Source organism: Chelonia mydas, chromosome 12 (assembly GCF_015237465.2).
Source record: "Chelonia mydas isolate rCheMyd1 chromosome 12, rCheMyd1.pri.v2, whole genome shotgun sequence".
NCBI lineage: Eukaryota > Metazoa > Chordata > Testudines > Cheloniidae > Chelonia > Chelonia mydas.
In genome coordinates this window covers 38,608,970-38,621,862 of record NC_051252.2, presented here as the reverse complement: position 1 = coordinate 38,621,862, position 12,893 = coordinate 38,608,970, and the positions used below count along the sequence as shown (strand labels likewise).

The following is a 12,893-nucleotide window of genomic DNA, read 5'->3' as shown; positions in this document are numbered from 1 at the left end:
GAGGAGCTGGAAAATCCCTGCAGACAGACAGGGGCTGACCCCTCTTTCTCAGACACCATTAGGCAACTGCTGTACAGCACGTCCCTTGTGGACTATAAAGAGAGGCTCTTACTAAGATTTACCCTCTTTCTTTATCATACAAGTGCATTTACCTTTATCACTGGAAAGCCCTAAAATAGCTGGTAAAAACATGTTACCGGGAACCCTTCAGTAAAAATGCTCTGCCACAGCGGAGTGAAGTCAGGCCTGGGTTGCAGGCATTTTTATTTCTTTATGACAAACTGGGGTTCAGATGCACGCTTCAGCTTTCCACACACAGCTCCGGAGCCCAGTGCCTCCTGCCTGATATCACAGCGGCTACTCCCATGACACCTCAATCACCACGGGCAGCATTCCACATCCTAACCCTGCTTCCCCAGCTATGCCCAGGCCCCTCAGTCCTGACAGGCAGCATCCCTCATCCTAGCTCTGGGTCCCGAAAAAGCCAGAGGTGACGGGGGAGGGGGCGCCACACAGGCTCCACCCCCGATTTCTGCGAGTGTTGAAGGCACTGTCCTTCTCATGCTGCACCCCACCCGTGGCACATTTCCAGCTTGCCTGGCCCCTCTCCCCGGTAGCCGGGCCCGAGTGGGGAGTGGAGGCAGTAGGACAGAGCCACTTCTCCTGCTGGGTGAGGGTGGCCGCTCCAGGTTGCTGCCTCTATGCAGCGCAGCGACTGCCTGCAAGAGCCTGGCTGGGGTGGCAGCAGTGGCCCGCGCAGAAGGTTACCTTGCCAGGGCAGGGAGAGTGCACCCTGGCACAGGGTCACTAGGGAAGACATCAGGAGCAGGTTCCCTGTGCTGTGTCAGGGGCATTGCCTGCACCCCTCCCCCTGCTGAAGTGTCTGCGAGGGCCACAGAACTCCAGGGAGAAACTTTGTTGCTGTGAGTTCCCCTGCCCAGGGACAGGGGCTGGCCCATGGGCATGTGCGCCCCACTCCTGCAGCCCCAGCCGCTCAGGAGCCAGCGGGATTGGCTGTCCTGGGCCAAGGAGTTGGAACTGGAAGGTTCCTGCACCCAGGGTTGATGCATGGGCCCCCCAAACCTTTAAATTGTGCCCCCCCATTAAGAATTATGGGTCACCACAGTTCTCTGAATGCCCCTGAATCCTGACCAGCAGCACTCCCCTCATCCTACTCCTTGACCCCTCCTTCCCCCACAGCTTTGCCAATGCCCCCAGTCCTGACCAGCAGCTTCCTGCCTAACCCAATCCTGACTTGGGAGAAATTTGGATGCAGACACACATTCTCCGAGTAGAAGAACAAAACGCATTTAACAACAATAAAATATAGGTTGGCACAAAGGTCTCACAACCCTCTCCACCTTAGAAGAAGATTTATACCTGGGACACGAACTCCGTGCAAGGGGTTAGAAAGTGCCATTCCGATCTCCGTCATCCCATATCTCTCCAGCAGTGTGTGTCCGGTGATGTTCTTCCACCTCTCCAGGACTGGCACAGGAAGGGCTGCCGATCCTGAAACCATTAACCTGTGCAAGGAAATGCCACGTGGTGAGGATCACCAGTATATTCTTTACTCTAGAGAATTACTTCTGTAGTACAAGAAGCCTTTGCCCATCTGTAGTGCCTTGGGGAATCTCAGACCATTCAGCAGTATCAGAAAGTTACATCACACAGCACAGACACGGCAGCTCCTCCATCACTTGCAGTCTAAGTCAAGACTGGATGTGTTTCTAAAAAGATACCCTCTAGCTCAAAGAGAACGTATGGTCTTGATGTGGAAATTATTGGGTGAGGTTCTCTGGCCTGTATTATGCAGGAGGTCAGACTAGAGGATTAAAATGACCCCACATATAATCACTCTTGCAAGGTATCATCGTTCTCACTTTTCAGGGTGAGAAATTAAAGCACAGAGAAGCGAAGTGATTTGCCCAGCTTTGCAGAGTGGCGAAGTTTAGAAAAGAATCCAGCAGGGCCAGGCTTTAACCAGGCACTCTGCCTGAACATAACTGCCTACATGTCTGTGCTTTGGAGCCAGGACTGTGAGCCTGTATGTGACGGATGGTTTTTAATAAGCAAGAACAGCCTGCCATTGGCCTGGTCATTGGACTGAAGCAGAACCTGGTGCCACAACTCGAGAGAGTCCTAGAGAACCTGGAAGCACTACAGGAATGACATCCTACAATCCACTGTGCTCACTGCTGGAGCTATCCTCGAGATGCTCTGCACACGGCTCAAACTTCTCCATTCCTCCATCACCTGCACCCAGCCTTCTTTACACCCTCCCCTCATAACATTTTCCAGTGTTAGTGAGCCTTCTCCAGCCCAGGAAGGCTGGGACAACGTGAGCATATCTACGGTAGAGGATGTACTCTCTAGGTCTTGTCTGTAAGCCTCTTAGGCTGTGAAGACAGGCATCTTTCAGCTACCTGAAATTATCCTGACACGTGGCACGTACAAAATCCTGGACATGAGGCTGAGAGAAATGTTCTTCATAATGTTCCATCAGCCTGGAGTAAATAGTGGGGACCGCCATGAAGACGTTGATCCGCGGAGCTCTGGGGTTTAAGAACTTCTCCCAAACCTGGAAAGGAAAAAAGACAAGACACCTAAATACAAACTGTGGAGAATAGCCTTCATGTCACTGCCACCACTGGCTCTTCCATACCACCTTTGGGAGAAGGCTCACAAGCAAGTACTCTACAAACCCTCCAAATAGCTATGTCAGCATTCTTTAGTATTATGTTAAGGGAAACTGAGGCAGAGGAAGGGGAAAGTGACTTGTCGAATCAGAATACGAGTCTATCCAGTGTGGTTTCTTATCTCTAACCCATAGTTAGAGATCTTATCTCTAACTCATGCCTAATACTTACGAAAACGATGAACCCCCTGCATCCCTGCCATCTTGAACCCAATCTATTGTGCAATGATGTCCAAAAAACCCTCCATCCTGACCCCCACACCATCAATCAATTCTCAGAAGCACCAGGGTAATCTTGGCAGTGAATCCCTCCATTGCTTTCACTCTCCCAATCAGTCAATGTGGGATGATGTGTAGAAACCGTACCTTCTAATAGCCAGCACCTTTTAGAACTGTTAAGATATGGATGTTAACATGTACATGAAAATAAACATGTATGGCAGAGTCCATCCATTCCTCTAGGAAATACAGCCCTGGACAGTACTATATGAAGTCACCAGCCTTTCAAAGCTCAGAGATCCTCTCGCTTCTTAAAGGGAAGAAACAGCATATTGACCACTACAATACACAAGGGTCTGAGCCAAAGTACTCGAATCACAGAGAAAAACTCTTGCAATGTGTATATTTCGGGGGAGGGAGATGGGAGATCTACTTTGCTGGAATGTTTATAAGTTCACTGGAATGTTTATAAGTTTATAAGATTCCAAGACCAGAAGGCCAAATCCAGTCTTGATTTTAACATGGTCAGTGATGGAGAATCGAGCACATCTCTCAGTAAGTTGTTGTAAGTTGAATTTGTCTAGTTTTACCTTCCGGCCAATGGATCTTGTTATATCAGGGGTTCTCAAACTGGGGGTCGGGACTCCTCAGGGGGTCGTGAGGTTATTGTGTGGGGGGTCACGAGCTGTCAGCCTCCATCCCAAACCCCGCTTTGTCTCCAGGCTTGCTGTGTGAAAGGGGTCAGCAGTACAAAAGTTTGAGAACCACTGCGTTATATCTTTGTTTGCTAGACTGAAGAGACTTTTATTACCAAGTTTCTATTTTCCATGTAGGTATTTATAGACTGTGATCAAGTCACCCATTCACCTTCTCTAAAGCTAAATAAATTGAGCTCCTTGAGTCTTTCACTCTAAGGCAGGTTTTCCAATCCTTTAACCATTCTTGGTGCTATCTGAACCCTCTCCAACTTATCAATATCCTTCTTGAATTGTGGACACCAGAACTCAAGATAGGATTCCATTAGTGGCTGCACCAGTGCCAAAGACAGAGATAATACAACCTCCCTAACCTTAGTCAAGATTCCCCAGTTTACGCATCCGAGGATCACGTTAGCCCTTTTGGCCACAGCGTTGTACCCTCTCATGTTCAGCTGATTATCCACCATGACTTCCAAGTCCTGTTCAGAGTCACTGCTTCCCAGAACAAAGTCACCCATCCTGCAAGTATGGCCTACATTCTTTGTTCCTAGACATATGACCTTACGTTTAGCATATTGCAGTGGTTCTCAAACTGTGGGTTGGGACCCCAAAGTGGGTCCCAACCTTATTCTAATGGGGTTGCTAGAGCTGGCATTAGACTTGCTGGGGCTTGAGGGCTTTAGCCTGGCGTGGCAGGGCTCTGGCTTTGGCTTCAGCCCTGGGTGGTGGGGCTCAGGTGACAGGCCCCCCCACCTGGGGCTGAAACCCTTGAGCTTTGGCCTCCTCACCCAGGATGGCGGGGCTTGCCCAGGCTCAGGCTTTGGTCCCCGCTTCTTGGGTCATGTAGTAATTTTTGTTGTCAAAAGGGGGTTGCGATGCAATCAAGTTTGAGAACCCCTGGCGTAGTGAAACACACATAGTTTACTTGCATCCAGCTTATCAAGTGATCTGGAGCACTCTGTATCAGTGACCTGTCCTCTTCATTATTTACCACTCCACAAATCTCTGCATCATCTGCAAATTGTGTTTTCTTCCAATTATCTTCATTGATAAAAAATATGAAATAGCATAGGGTCAAGAACCGATCCCAGCAGACACCACTAGGAACACAGCTGCTCAATTAGGCTTTTCCATTTACAATTACATTTTGAGACCTATCAGTTAGCCAGTTTTTAATGCATTTACTGTGTACCATGTTGATTTTGTATCATTCTAGTTTCTTAATCAAAATATTGTGCAATACCAACTCAAATGCCTTACAGAAGTCTAAATATATTAGTCACATTACCTTTATCAACCAAACTTGTAATCTCATCATAAAAGATAGCAAGTTAATTTGACAGGATCTATTTTCTATAAATGCATCTTGTTTGGCATTAATTATAGCATCCTCTTTTAATTCTTTATTAATCAAGCCCCTTATCAGCCATTCCATTATTTTGCCCGGGATTGATGTCAGACTGACAGGTCTATAATTACCTGGGTCATCTGGCTTACCCTTTTAAAATATTGGCACATTACCTTTCTTCCAGTCTTCTGGAACTTCCCCAGAGTTCCAAGACTTATTGAAAAATCAACATTAACAGTTCAGAGGGCTCCTCGGTCAGCTCTTTGAACACTCCTGGATGCAAGTTATCCAGATCTGCTGATTTAAAAGCGTCTAGCTTTAGAAGCTGCTCTTTAGCATTCTCCTGTGTTACTGGAATGTAAAGTATTCCATCATATGATATGACTTCATCATCCAGCTTTTTCCCAAATACAGAATAGAAATATTTATTGAACTGTTCTGCTTTTTCTGCATTATTGACAATTCTACCATTTCCACATATACTTTAAAAATTTCTTACATCCTTAACTCTGCTGTCCATAGATCTTTTCTTGTGTCCTTTTGCTTCCTTTATCCATTTTCTACAATTTCTAGCTTCTGATTTAATTAATTACTATCAACATCCCCTTTCTTCTATTTATTTTTATATATAATTATTTTTATAGCTGCTTTCACTTCTCTACTAAGCCAGGTTGATTTTTAACCACTGTGGCCTTCTTTCTCAGCTGTGGGAGTGTGGCTTTTTGAGCATCTAGTAAAGTGTTCTTAAACAATTCCCAATTATCATTCACATTTTTCTGTTTCAATTCTCTATCTTAACTGACTTGGCTCAATTGTTTTCAGCTTTGTGAAATGGGCCCGTTTCAATTTTAAATAAGACGTAACCCTCACTGGAAATTAACCTCTGACAACATCACAGGAACATGCATCTCCTGACATTCTATTGGTTTGAAAAATATTCCATCCAAGACTTCTACTAAGATGCAGCCACAGTCTAACTGGACAGACGGCTCAGTTTGGGAGCCAGCAGAGGAAGCTTTCACTAACTGCATCCCTCCCAAAGAAACATGCAAAAGAAAGGACAAAAAGTCTTCCGTCACCTGTCCTACTAATACTTGGAAACTACAACTGGGTCAAATTCAAGGAGCTTGCTATGACGATGTGTGAATGACTCGAATGGCTCTTGGACTGGCCGAACATCTCCATCTGGGGCCATTTAGAAGTGGTGGAGGAGAGGCATAAATATTTAAATTTGGCTAACTTCCCCCCACACTGCCATTCGTTCCCCTTGCTGAGCATTCCCCAACATGGGAGCGGAACAACCCCATCAATAAATAAAAGGCTGTTGCCAGCTCGGCTTTGGGGACAGCAGGCTCCTTCCCTCCTTTCTGGATTTTGCCCTGTTGTTGATAAATGTATTTCTTAACAGCTCCTGACAATGCGGGCCTCCTCTCCCCTCCCTCCCTTGGTATGCTCAGCTGCAAAGAGGTGCATGCAGTGGGGAACAAAAGCGTGAATTGACTGAAGGGGAACAAGTGATTCTCCTTTATGCTGTCACCCTGGATGCCAGTGCTGCTCGGCTGCTTTCCCCTCAGTCCTGCTCTCTGGCTCAATTTCACTACTTTTTTCTTCACTGAACCACCACCCACCTACCCCCAGCTCTCACTTCGCTGCCTCAGAACAATCAGGCCTTTAAAAAAATACAAACCATGTTGTTATTGTTAATATAGCAAGACACATCTAACAAAGGCCTCAGCCCCACTGAACTAAAGGGAGCGTCTTCCCGTCCCAGAGAGTGCTTGGCGGGATGAGTTATAAATGCACAGGTTAGAAATCCACCGGATACAGTAGAACCTAATCTAAAGGGACCTCCTTCCTTCTGCTGTTACAGGAGTCGGGGCAATAGCACCTGAAAAGCATCAGGGGAAAGTGGACTGTGGACTGGGAGGAGACCAAATCCATAGAGCAGATGCAGTGATTCACACCCCGCGTGGGGAAATGCTCCATTCCAACACTACCGAGTCTTGGGTAGAGGCTCCTCTGCAGCTGCTCCATGTCTTTGGGAAGGAAAGAAAACTACCAAACTCTACAGATGTGCCCAGGCCAGGGAGTTGCACGGGCAAGTGCACAAACCTAGCTCAAGCAATGAGCAGTGAAAGAGGGGCCGGTTGGCTCCCTGGCCTTGGGGAAACGTTGAGAACCAGAAGTGATGGCTACAGTGCTGGGAAGGGCAGCACGGGCAAGAAAGTATATTTTCCTTCTTCCGGCAGGCCACAGATGGTAAGGGGCGTGACGGGGTGGGGGCAATGGGAAAGAAGAAACACATGCCTAACTGGGGTGTCACAACCCCATGTCTCCTACTTCCCGGGCTCAGGTAACTGCTGCCACCCCCAAGCTTTGCACCTGGATATTTTATATTGTGTCCTCCCCTTCCTCTACTCTCTTATTCCAAGGAGCATGTCGCAGGAGTGAGGTGCTCTTTGAAGGTCACTGCAAGAAAATCCAGGCGTCACTGCTCCCCTTCAGACTTGGTTAACAAACTCTTACGGTGTTACTTATGATGAAAGAGCTCAGTTCCTGTTCATCTACAGCAGCCGTCTTTACACTCTCAATCACAGCAAAGGCTTATTATAGATCCCAAGTCATGCTTCCTTCTCAGAAGCTGCTGGGTCCCATGTCCTCCGAACTTGGTCTTGATGCCCCATTCCCAACCACAGAGATGTCTGGTCTGTAGGATCCATCGCTGCCTACTCAGTCAAAAAAAAAACAACACCACAACAGTTGAGGAGGATGGATCTGAAAAGCCTCATCACCTGAGGCTATCAATCACTCCTGGGATCTAGAGAGCCTTGTAAGCTGCCCAGCTCTGCTCTCCCAGCATATGGCATCCTCCGACGCCCTCCAGTTTAGAGCAGTGTAATCAATCTCTCCCTCACCGTTATCCCATATGTCACTGTCACCACATCAATTTTGGGTGGACAGGATATTGACAATCCCTCATTTTATTTTACTTCGCTCACCTGAATGACCAGTTCAAACCCTCCGGACGCAAAGTGGTTTTAAAAACAATGGGGTTTTTGGTACACCTTGCACTGTACATTGGGGCTGTTGGACTTTTGCTTTCCTGTGATCAGCAGACATTAGGGACCTGACTTTCGCTAGTGCTGGACACAGTTAGTGTCCACTGACTCCAGCTGGATTTGTGGATGCTCAGCACTTCTGAATATGAGATAGGTGGTTTTCAAAATTTATTAGACATGATTTAAAGACGAACCAGAAGAGATACTGGTTTCAGAGCCCACCTATAGACATATTCTCTACCTGTCTATCTGAGGGTTTTCCCTGGGGCCTTTCACTGCTGTTTCCTCCAAGTGTTGCTTTTCCTTTTCAGTTGTTTTTGCCTTCTGATCTGGCTGTTACCCCCACCCCTAAATCATCACAAGAAGGTCCTCATTAAGCTCCACCACCCTGAAACACCCGATGTATAATCCAAAAAACAACTTTGTGTTTGAATCCAGTCTTAACAGTGATATGGTTCAAACTCTGCAATCAGATTATAGGTGGACAGATGCTGGTTTAGCAGCACTGACCTGGGGCATCTTGATACAGCTTGCGTCATAAATGCACTGCCTCCTCGTCCTAGCAGGGGGCTCAGAAATTCCCAGTCAACAAGGTACTTTGGCAAGAACTTAACGGGACTGCTCACATGCTTGAAGTTAGGTACGTGCTTAAGCCCTGCTGACCTGTGCTGTATTGATCAGCCTTTAAGCTTATCAATTCACCAGGTAAAACATGCATCTCAGCCCAAGAACTTTCAGAAACCGTGCTGAGTGGAGCTAGACTCCGTTTAAGAAGGGCTAATTCTCTGCTACCCACCTTTGCACAGGAAGTCTGTCTGTTCGCCAGTGGAATGTTAGAAGATTTTGCCAAAGGGAAAGTGACAATAGGGAGAAGGAAAGTTATAAAACAGAACCACCAACTGGATGCAAAATAACCCTAATGTGATGGGAAATGTGCAAGATTTGCCCTAGTAGTTCCTACAACAGACAGGAGATGTGATGATGGAGGGGGATTGGCTGAGTGACACACAACAAGCAGCTCCTTTCAACCCACAAAGCCTGCATTTTTGCATGGCAACTTCCCAAACTGCACCCAATTTGGCTGTCTCTGCAAGACAGCCTGGAGGGAGAGACTTGGCCACACACATCGCAGAGAAGCACTAACCTCTTTTCCCTTCCAGAGGCCTCACTTTCAGTGGAAGGAGGAGCACAGTACTGAATACAAATCCAGAAGAAGCCAAAGACACTGAAACAATCGATATTTAAACAACTGGCAACACAGAAGAAGAGGTGAGGTGGGAGAAGAACCAGGGTCCACCATGCTTAGACTGCACACAACAACCTTTATCATGAGTTACACATTCCAAAAGCAGGAGAAGAGACAGAAAATGAAAGGGAGTTTGGAAAAAGCAGTGAACATCCCCAGGCTGGGACTGGAGGGCAGAGGAACAACAAACAATTTGGAGAGGTTTCCCATAGACTAGGAAGACTACAACAGTCTCTCTCACACACACATGGATGCACACACACCATCTTGCAGCATGACAATGAGCCTGCTTGGCTTGTTTAAAACAAATAAAATCAAATCAGGGTCATGTTTCCTGCAAGTGATTGTGAAAGATTCTGATCTCAGATCCATGGTGCAGGGCCGGAATCCCTCCTGCTTGCCTGTGAATTTCTGGATCCGGTATTCGACAGACAGTGTTTTCCTTTTACTTGAAACAGCTATTGTTTTTCTTAAAGGAAATATTTATGTAATGTCCTAGTGGAAAATTATATTAAGATGCCTTCAATCTGAAAAGGAATAAGAACACCATAATGGATTTTCCAGTCCAAAGCCAATCAGGTAATAGACAACCTGGGCTACTGTAGCTATTTACAATTCAGTGGGCCCTCTTTTCTAAACCAGTCACAAATTATTGGATCATTTAAGTTGTTATTGAATTTTTAAAAAATGCTTTTCATAAGTAACAATATCCCTAATGCAGGTTAAATCATCCCTTTCCTTCCCTTTTGATCTCGGAGACTGTTTTATGTTTTCGTATTGATTACTAAAGTGCTGGTTATGCCCAAATTTTCATAGGTTCTGTAACAGCTACGGATCTGATTCAGATTGAGTGCCTCACTGCCAAACTAGATCTCTGGGGAGGGACACCAGCATCAACTGCAATAGAAGCAGGGTCCATAGACATGCAGAAATTCCAGCACCGGGAAGGAGCACTAAACAGAACACAGGGCCACACATGCATAGTGGTGACACAGTTTCTTTTTGAGCGGAAGTAACATGCATAGTACAGAGGAGTGTGGAGAACAGCGAGGGGGGCTTTGCTGTCTCCTCACGGCTGAACCTCTGATGGGTAGCACAACTCAGGCCATTTACAGGAATATGTAGAAAGAGAAACATTCCTTTCTTCAAAAGGATATCGGGCCCTTGGTGGCTTTGTTTCATGTTTGTTATAACCCCAAACTGTTTGCGCTCTGCATGACTCTGGTTGTAATCATTTATTCATCAGTGCAGACTAACGGCCCCCTCTGCATTTCAGTCTGAAGCTTTTAAACCCTCGCCACGCTGCAGGCATACTGAAAGGGGCAAGTGCTTTCCCTGGGACCCAGCAATATAACTAAATATGACAGGCTCTGGTTCAATTTTTTTTATTTCCCCCACACACACACATCAAAAGGCATTACTCTGTAACAGATGCTGAGGACAGACAGCAGATCTGTGGGGAAGTGAAGAACAAATATAACTGTGTAAAGCCAATGTTTGCAAGAACTGATCAAGCATAATCCATCCAGCAGTGACCTGCCCCTTACCAGGCCCAGACTTCCCTTTGAGCCTGAAATAAAATTACCTTTCTAAAGCCACCGGTGAATGGATGAAAAGACAATCACCTTTCTCCAACTGAAACAGAATGGGAACACACATTCCCAGCAGGCGAATAGTGCCTTTCTAATGGTTGTGTTCCTTGGAGCTCACGAATTTGTATGCTAGCATTTGCTTTTATTTTAAAAATATAAGGACTAATCTGATGTTCGTGAAGTGAGGGGCCTATGGGAGTGGCTGGAACGCGAAACTACACAGAGAGCTGCAGAGGTTGCTTCTTGTTCTGCACACTAACCTGCCAATGCATCTCAGTGCTGCCTCTCCCGCTGCTCAGCCTCCCGGGTAAAGACTACCAGCCACGCCCAGCTGTGCAGGGGCTTTGTGACACAGACATTTCCTTTAGCTGAGACTAACTGAGATCAGACCCTCAGGCTCCAGAGGTGAAAGGCTGGTGCACTGAGGCCACTTGCCACCTAGACATAAGGGCCTAAATTCTCAAAAGAGACTAATGATTTGGGGTGCCCAACATAAGACACCTTCAAGGGACCTGATTTTCAGATGACAGGAGCTCAGCACTTTCTGATAATCAGCCTTCTTTAAGGTGTCTCAAGTTGGACACCCAAAAACTCAGCCACCCCAAATGACTAGTCACTTCTGAAAATGTAGGCCAAGAAATCTACGTATCAGCGTATTTGTTAACAAAGGACCTCAGAGTACAGGCGGCGCTGCATTGGGGCTTTGCTGAGGGCAAGAGTGGGCCTTGCATTTAATCATGCAGCCAACCCGGATACACCCTCCAGCAGACGAGGGCATGCACTGTTCATATTTTTACACACTTCTGCGGAACTGCTCAATATTAGATTGTTTTTGCATGAGACGTTCAGACAAAAAACCTGCAAAGCAAAGACAACAGACTCTCTCTTGCACAAGGCTAGAAGGCAATGATACCCGCATCCTGGCGGGCACCTGCAGCAAAGGGGTCCAGTGATAGAGACATGGAACTTGCCTCTCAGACCTAACAGCGGCCCCTGTAGTTCAAGACTGAGGCATATTGGCGAGAGTAGCGTGAGAAGCTTGGGCTGTCATTGTCTACACAGGATCTTTCCTTTGGATAAAGTGAGGACTTCATTCTCCAGGGCTATCAATCTGGAAGTTACCTTGTCCTAAATTCACTTACAAAACAAAACAGATGAAAGGTCAGAGCGACACTTGCTCTCAGTACTTTCTGGAGAGGGAATCCTACAAGCCTCTCACTATCTCCCTCCCTTGTACTCTCCCAGTTTCAGGTCAAACTTCCATGTGGCTGAGGAAGTTTCTATGGCTCGCTGAAGATCACGTAACACTGTTCCCAAGAAAAACAGAAAGGTCGCTCCAGTGCAATGAGGGACACACCCCATGGGTGGAATGTGCTACTTCTATTACATATCTAGCCCCACTGGCCCAAGGGGCAGTAGAGTGTGCGTCTTGAGCCCAGTTCCCTGCACGAGGGCATGTTACGTTCCCAAAGGAGCACGCACCAAGGTACTTAAAATGCCACTTGAAAGGAGCAGAAAGCAATGGTGGGAATTAAGGTCCATTTATAAACCCTTTATTAACAAATGATTAATAGATGCAGCTATATTCTTTAATAACTTACAATAAAAGGATGCTACAATAAGCTTAACCAAGACATTCTTAACAGATGGTGCTATAAAGTGAATTATAACATGTATAGTAGCTAGAGCAAAGTAACATACGTCTTCGTTTAATAAAGAGAATCTGATTTTATGAAGCAACTTTCACGCTTGAGGCATCTCAGTACACTTTAATGAGTCCTTTTGTGAGCTTCACAGTAGCTCACATGCAGCCTCGGACATCAGATGCTGGCAGAGAGGGAATGCTGGCCAGGACACTGGGGTCGTTCCAGAACCTTGATTTTTAACCTCCTCCTGGGCAGTCGCCAGAACCAGGCAGAAGGGTCTGAAAAACAACTCCTAACTCCGCACTGCACAGGATGCAAACCAAGCCTTTATCTGAGACATGAACCATCTTCTAGCCAAGAGGAAATAATGCACCAACTAAACCAGAC

General features: G+C 46.4%; 1 protein-coding gene across 9 annotated transcripts in view; it reads right to left on the bottom strand.

Annotated features, from left to right (window-relative positions):
* ACSF3 (acyl-CoA synthetase family member 3) overlaps positions 1 to 12,893 on the bottom strand; it is a 105,281-nt gene that overhangs the window by 79,562 nt on the left and 12,826 nt on the right. For all 9 annotated transcript variants that reach the window (XR_006285168.1, XR_006285167.1, XR_006285169.1 and 6 more), the window contains exons 4-5: positions 2,427 to 2,581; positions 1,381 to 1,526 (exon numbers count right to left, since the gene is read on the bottom strand). Coding sequence is in view for 6 of the 9 variants with exons in the window: in XM_043526207.1 (XP_043382142.1) it covers positions 1,381 to 1,526; positions 2,427 to 2,581 (301 nt within the window). In the remaining 3 variants the exon portion in view is untranslated. The remainder of the gene's footprint in view (positions 1 to 1,380; positions 1,527 to 2,426; positions 2,582 to 12,893) is intronic.